General features: G+C 41.6%; 1 protein-coding gene and 1 non-coding gene across 2 annotated transcripts in view; both read left to right on the top strand.

Moving 5' to 3' along the window:
• The first annotated feature begins 3,174 nt into the window (after positions 1-3,174).
• On the top strand, positions 3,175-3,281 carry LOC122482280. Its single transcript, XR_006297079.1, has one exon. It is a non-coding gene; the product is annotated as a U6 spliceosomal RNA (small nuclear RNA).
• Positions 3,282-5,441: 2,160 nt separating this feature from the next.
• Positions 5,442-7,889, top strand: part of PPT1 (palmitoyl-protein thioesterase 1) — a 28,061-nt gene continuing 25,613 nt past the window's right edge. Inside the window, exon 1 of the mRNA XM_043578718.1 lies at positions 5,442-5,689. Within this exon, the coding sequence (XP_043434653.1) occupies positions 5,479-5,689 (211 nt within the window). The 5' untranslated portion in view covers positions 5,442-5,478. The remainder of the gene's footprint in view (positions 5,690-7,889) is intronic.

Raw genomic sequence — 7,889 nt, 5'->3', positions numbered from 1 at the left:
AGTCTTCTTTCCACATGAATAATTCCATTCCCAGCCTTGTCTATTCTACTCCTTGCTATTTTGATGTGTTTATTAGCTCTATAATGATATTGTTTTGGTTTTTGTGTTATCAGATGTGCAATTTCCCTATTCATCTCTTTCAGTTGTTTTATTGTCTCATTTTTGAATTCTTACACTATTGAGCTCATTTTCTTTCTTTATTTTTAATTTTTTAAAAATGTTTTTATTTATTTTTGAGTGAGAGAAACAGAGACAGAGCACAGTGGGAGAGGGGCAGAGAGAGAGGGAGACAGAATCTAAAGCAGGCTCCAGGCTCCAAGCTGTCAGCACAGAGCCTGATGTGGGGCTCGAAACCATGAACTGCAAAATCATGACCTGAGCCAAACTCAGACGCTTAACCGACTGAGCCACCCAGGCACCAACCCCCCTCCTTTTTTTTATTTTTTATTTTTTAACGTTTATTTTTGAGAGAAAGAGACAGAGACAGAGACAGCCGGAGAGGGGCAGGGAGAAAGGGAGACACAGAATTCAAAGCAGGCTCAAAGCCATTAGCACAGAACCCGATGCAGGGTTCAAACCCATGAACCATAAGATCACGACCTGACCCCAAATCAAGAGTCAGATGCTTAACTGACTGAGCAACTCAGGTGCCCCTGAGCTCATTTCCTTGTTAGGTTATTCTAGAGCTCGAAGCACTTGGGGTGAATTTTTTCTACTTCTCTACTTGCCTCCCAAATTCCTTCCCACTTTATCTGAAACTGATTTGTTTTTCCTAATGAACTGCAGCTTGAAGGCTGTTATTTTGTGCTGTATGCACATTTTCTATGATTTATAAGCTTATCTGAAAGAGAGGAGGCCAGAACTCAGGGGAGGAGGTATGCAGCCTTTGTTAGAATACTGCATTCCTCAGGGTCTTCTGAAGTTTTAAGAGTCTATTTCAGAGTTCACTCTAATAGGGGTTGTTGTATCCCATTCCTATACGAAAGAGCCTCAATGTTTGGAACCTCCCCCAATTTACTATGCTTTCTTGAACTCTTCACGGCCACCTAAAAGACCTAGCCCATTCTCCACTCCTCACTTCGCCTTCTCCCCAGTGGCCATTTTCACTTTTCCAGAGAGAAGAGATAAAAAATAAGGAAACCAGGTAGTTCTCTTTTCTCTTGGAATATATGTGTATATGGATGTATTAATTCTCAGGATTTTGAGAACCTAACAGTATGAATTTTGATGGAATGCAGGCAGGGTTGGAAACCTTGGCATACTCCAGACCATAATTTTCTATTTCCTTCCTTGACTGCCACTTGTCGACATTTAAGATACTGAGTGTGGCCCTTTGCTGTGGATGAAATTTTAACTTTCTCAGGTATTGGCAGAAACAGAGTCTATGAGAAAGCTTTATTCCATTATCTAACCAAAAAGTACAATAATTTTATTTTATTTGTTTTATTTAAAGCATAATAATTTTTAATGTATATATACATTATACATTTTAATTATACATTTAATATATGTATATTATATCTTAACTTTTTCTGATTATAAAAGTTATGTATTTATACATATATCAAATCATTATGTTGTACACCTTAAGCTAATACAATGTTGTATGTCAATTATATTAATAAAACTAGAGGAAAAGGCCTGGGAAAAATAAAATAAAAGTTATTGGGGCACCTGGTGGCTCAGTTGGTTAAGCATCTGACTTCGGCTCAGGTCATGATCTCGCAGTTCAAGAGTTCGAGCCCTCCGTCGGGCTCTGTGCTGATAGCTCAGAGCCTGGAGCCTGCTTTAAATTCTGTATCACCCTCAGCAAAACTAAAAGGCAACTGATGGGGACTCGGAGAAGATATTTGCAAATGACATATCAGATAAAGGGTTACTATCCAAAATCTATAACTTACCTAGCTCAACACCCAAAAACCAAATAATCCGGTGAAGAAATGGGGAAAAGACATGAATAGACACTTCTCCAAAGAAGACATCCAGATGGCGAACAGGCATATGAAAAAATGCTCAACATCACTCATCACCCGGGAAATACAAATCAAACCCACAATGAGATACCACCTCATACCTGTCAGAATGGCTAACATTAACAACTCAGGCAACGACAGATGTTGACGAGGATGCGAAGAAAGAGGATCTCTTTTGTATCGTTGGTGGGAATGCAAGCCGGTGCAGCCACTCTGGAAAACAGTATGGAGGTTCCTCAAAAAACTAAAAATAGAACTATCCTACGACCTGGCAATTGCACTACTAGGCATTTATCCACGGGATACAGGTGTGCTGTTTCGAAGGGACACATGCACCCCCATGTTTATAGCAGCACTACCAACAATAGCCAAAGTATGGAAAGAGCCCAAATGTCCATCAATGGATGAATGGATAAAGATGTGGTATATATACAATGGAGTATTACGCAGCAAGCAAAATGAATGAAATCTTGCCATTTGCAACTATGTGGATGGAACTGGAGAGTATTATGCCAAGTGAAAATTAGTCAGAGAAGGAGAAATATCATACGACTTCACTCATATGAGGACTTTAAGATATAAAGCAGATGAACATAAGGGAAGGGAAGCAAAAATAATATAACAACAGGGAGGGGGACAAAACATAAGAGACTCTTAAATACAGAGAACAAACGGAGGGTTTTTGGAAGGGTTGTGGGAGCAGGGATAGGCTAAATGGGTAAGGGGCATTAAGGAATCTATTCCTGAAATCGTTGTTGTACTATATGCTAACTTGGATGTAAGTTTAAAAATAAATAAATGAATTTTAAAAAATAAATAAATTCTGTGTCTACCTCTCTCTCTCTGCCCCCCTGCCTGGTTCACACTCTGTTTTCTCTCAAAAATAAATAAACATTAAAAAATTTTTAAAAAGGAGCGCCTGGGTGGCTCAGTTGGTTAAGCGTCCAACTTCAGCTCAGGTCATGATCTCGCGGTCCATGAGTTCGAGCCCCGCGTCAGGCTCTGTGCTGACAGCTCAGAGCCTGCAGCCTGTTTCAGATTCTGTGTCTCCCTCTCTCTCTGCCCCTCCCCTGCTCATGCTCTGTCTCTCTCTCTGTCTCAAGAAAATAAATAAACGTTAAAAAAAAAATTTTAAAAACCCCACTTATGTATCTTTGCATTACGAATTCAAACCATACAGAAGTATAAAAAGTAGAAAGTGGGGCTCGCTTTAGCAGCTCAGATACTGAAATTGGCACAATCCAGAGAGGATTAGCATGGCCCCTGCGAAAGAAGGACAAGCAAATTCATGAAGCGTTTAAAAAAAAAAGTAAAAAGTGAATGGTGAAAACTGTTTTCTTTTCAGTACTTTAGCTGTTCAATGAAAATCAAACATTCATGAAAATCTAGAAATACACGAATACGTGAATACATAGATTTTTTTTTTAAAAAACAGCTTGATTATGGTTACGTTTTACATCCTATAAAATTCACCCATTTCATGTGTAGGATCCAGTGATTTTTAGTGAATACAGACTGGTGGAACCATCACCACAACATATATACTTTTTGCAAAACGACGTAGTTACTTTCTTCATTCCTATTTAACGTATTCTCCCAATTCTAAAATGTACTTACCGATGCCTACAGCGCGGTAAACATAGCCAGGAAGCTGCATTTGAGAGTTTTTGGGTAGTTCTGTTCCTGCCAGTTGAGCTACGTGACTACCAAATGTCTGTTGGGTTTATTCCACTTACTTATATCAGGAAAATTTGCTACTGTGATTTAATTAACATGTGGAAACCGTTATGATATATGGGTGTAAAAAGAGATGTTTCTATGGAAACTAAGTTGAATGCTTTGGAAAGGCTGGTTGAAAGCAAATTGCTAAAAACTTGTTAGATTAGGTATAGATGAAAATTCTGTCCTTGGAAGAGCTACACACATCTAGAAGGACTTTGCGTTCAGATTGCTTCACAAGTGCCGTTTAGTTATTGCTCCACTTTAAAGAAACATTTAAAGAAATTATGGGTGACTTGTGAAAGGCAAGAGCTATCTATCACTCTAAGAAACACTTTCACCAGGGGCCCTGTCATCACAGAAAAAGCCCGAGGCTATCTCAAAAGATTGATAAAGCAATTTACATTTATTAAGTCTTAAGTTTAAACCAAAAAGAGTGGTTTATAATATGCCAGGAACTTACTTTTCTTAAACAAAACCGTGTGCTGTGTAATGCTTTACCATTCTGCATTTTAATTGATTTTTTTCATGTAACAACTAACCACCAGGCCCAACAGCATCAGATAAAAGGGCTTCGGGTGGGTGTGCAACAAGCTTTTCCTTTACAATATATTGAGACATTTTTCATGTGGTTATATATAAATTTACCTTATCCTTTAGAAAACTCGCCTCATAATATTCCATGGTACTGTCCATACATCCTAATTTACTTACCAAATTTTCTATCCATAACTGTTTCAATGATTTTCTGAAAAAATACTTTGAGCAGGCAATTGAGAGGATAAAAGTGGGTTACCATTGGCAACTTCGTGGATGGAACTGGAGGGTATTATCCGAAGTGAAATTAGTCAGAGAAAGACAAATATCCTTTGACTTCACTCATACGAGGACTTTAAGAGACAAAACAGATGAACATAAGGGAAGGGAAACAAAAATAATATAAAGGGAGGGGGACAAAACAGAAGAGACTCATAAATATGGAGAACAAACTGAGGGTTACTGGAGGGGTTGTAGGAGGGGGGATGGGCTAAATGGGTAAGGGGCACTAAGGACTCTACTCCTGAAATCATTGTTGCACTATATGCTAATTAATTTGGATGTAAATTAAAAAAAATAAAAAACAAAATGAAAAAAATAAAGGAAAGTGGGTTAAAATAATGAATCTGGCAATAGAACATAGACTGGATTAAAGAGGGGGAATGGAAAAGGGAGAAATGGTGAATGAAAGGCTCCTGCAATCATCCAGCTCTGAGATTAAACCAGGAAGTGGCAGTGATTTCCACATCCAACACATGTTCTTGTCAGTCGGGAAGCCCTGCCACTTCTAAAAAAAAAAAACAAAAACAACCACACCATTCTTTTCCACCTCTATATTTTGGCTCATTTCAGTCCTGCATTTCATCTTTGCCTGTTGAAATCCTGTTTTTCCTTCAAGATCCAGGACGAATACCACACCCTGCCATTATTAACCCTGGCTGGAAATGATCCCTCACCTTCCATTTCTAATAGCCGAATCCCTCCTTCCTTTCTTCCCTCCACAAAGCATTTTTCTCCCAAAGGCAGTACGGTTCGTCAGCTGAGTAACCACTTTGGACCCACCAACTTGCTATCTCGGTGAAGTTCTGCACCTGACCCAAACTCTCAGCGCCTCAGTGTCCAGACCTGTAAAATGGGGAGAAGCGTACACAGCGTTACGAGGATTAAATTTGCTAACAGGGAAAAAGCACACAGAAGAACGTCTGATGTGCAGTAAGCGTTGAATGACACCGGGCATTCATTTTGATTGATGGTGGCGGGCAGGGGGGAGCGCGCGGTCCGCCCCCGCAGGCGCCGGGTCCAGGCCCGGGGAGCGCGGTCACGTGATTGGGTCAAGATGGCGTCGCCCAGCTGTTTGTGGCTTTTGGCCGTCGCTCTCCTGCCGGGGTCTTGCGCGGCACCTGCACTGGGGCATCTCGACCCGCCGGTGCCGCTGCCGCTGGTCATCTGGCATGGAATGGGTGAGTGAGGGAGAAGAGAAGCAGGAGGGTTTGGCGACTCCTCTTTCCCAACCTGGGTTCGCATCGGCAGAGTGCGAGGTGGAGAGCGAGGACCGTGGTCGCACAGCAGCAGGCTGGCCCGACGTCTTAGGATTTGGGGGCGGGGGGGGGGGTGCTCCTCTGCATTGGAAAGGGAGAGAGGAGAAGGGGCTGTCTTTTGGTGAGCTCTGGCAGAGACCCGTGCGCTGCGTTAGGGTATTTTCGGCGGCTCTTGCTTAATTCTCACGGCGGTGGCGTCAGGGTGCAGCGTCTGGCACTTGAGGCAGTCCTGGCTGTGGCTGCATGACCAGGACATCCATCCTTTTATTCATTCGCACACTGAATAGAGATTTGTTAGGTACCTAAGGTTCATGTTTCCATTTAACACGTAGTTAATAAGCACCTACTAGATACTGAAGATAAGACGGTGAACTGAACAGACCAAAGTCTTTGCCCTTTCTGAACTTATTTTCCAGGGGGAGACACAGACTATAAAGAAATAACTAAAACATGTAATATGTTTTAAATAAAATGGTGGCAAATGCAATGGAGAAGAGTAAAGCCGGGAGCGAGAGAGAAATGGAGATGGGGGCTTGCAATTTTATAAGCAGGGTCAGGAAAGGATTCACCCAGAAAGTGACATCTGTGCAAAGAGCTGAAGTGGATGAGGGAGGATACCCTGTGGATAGCTGGTAGAAGGAACAGCAAATGCAAAGGCCCTGAGGCAGAAGTATGTGTGATATGTTGGAGGAACAACATTCAGGTCAGCGGGGCTGGAACTGAGTGAGCAAGGAGAAGAAAATAGGGGTTTAGGTTGGGGTGGATGGGGATGCTGGGGCCTACAAAGGGAGTTGGCTACAATGAGTTGGAAAGCCCTTGAGGGATTTGAGCACATGAGTAACATAATATGACTTACACTTTAAAAAGGACCACTCTAGTTGCTATATTAAGAATAGGTTGTAGAGGGACACAGACATTTGCAGGGAGACAAGTTAGGAAGCAATTGCAACAACTTAAACAAGAGATGGTGGTGGCCTGAAACAATATAGTAATAGGGGAGATATTGAGAAGCCGTCAAAGTTTGTGTATCTTCTGAAGGCGGAACCAATGGGATTTATTAACGGATTAGATTTGGGATGAGGAAGAAAGAAAGGAGTCAAGGATGATTCCATGATTGGGGGCTGGACAAGTTGAAGGATGAAGTTGTCATTTTACCAAAATGGGGAAGCCTGTACGATGAGCAAATTTAGGGTAGGGAGAAGATCAGTAGTCTGCTTTTGGACTTACTAGATTTGGGATGCTTGTTAGACATCCAGATGTTATAGAGCCATTTGGAGTGTGGAGTCTAGGACAGAAATACAAGTTGGAGATTTATGTTGGGAGCCTTCAGTGTGTGGCTAGCATTTAAAGCCATGAGACTGAGCAGGATCATGGGAGCGAGTGTACACGAGGAGAGAAGAGGTGTAAAGATTGAGGCCTGAGGCGCTGCCAACATTTGGAGGTTGAGAGGAGGAGAAACTAGCTAAGGAGACGGTGGTGGTGGAGGCAAGTCAGAAGAGTGCAATGTCCCGGAAGTCCAATGAAAATGTTTCCAGAGGAAGGGAGTTATCAGCTGTATGGAATTTTATCAACAGGTCAAGTGAGAACTGCTTATTGGATTTAGCAACCTGAAGATCACTAATAACCTTAACAAAAGCAGTTTTGGGGGTGCCTGGCTATCTCAGTTGGTTGAGCATCTGACTTGTGATTTCTGCTCGGGTTACGATCTCACGGTCATGAGATCGAGCCCGGTCTTGGGCTCTGTCTGCGCCGGGCATGGAGCCTGCTTAAGAGTCTCTCTCTTTCCCTCTGCCCCTCTCTCCCACTCACACTCTTTCTTTCTCTCTCTAAAACAAATTAAAAGTAAGTAAATAATAAATGAAATTGTTAAAAAAAGAAAGGAAGAAAGAAAGAAAGAAAGAAAGAAAGAAAGAAAGAAAGAAAGAAAGAAAACCCTGAAGAGGAATTACAGTCAGCAAATATAAACAGTTTTCTCAAAGCTCTGTGCTGGGTTCCAGGGCTACTACAGTGGAGTTAAAAGAAGTTATTATGAGACAAATATAGGATGCTTTAAGCCTCAGCTTTTCCTTCTTTAAAAATGAATTCTTAAGGTTCCTCTTAAGTTAGAAATGGGATGATTAAG

This window comes from Prionailurus bengalensis, chromosome C1, assembly GCF_016509475.1.
Source record: "Prionailurus bengalensis isolate Pbe53 chromosome C1, Fcat_Pben_1.1_paternal_pri, whole genome shotgun sequence".
In the NCBI taxonomy this organism is placed as follows: domain Eukaryota; kingdom Metazoa; phylum Chordata; class Mammalia; order Carnivora; family Felidae; genus Prionailurus; species Prionailurus bengalensis.
Note: the sequence above shows the minus strand (reverse complement) of the source record. Positions and strands in the feature narration are given on the sequence as shown.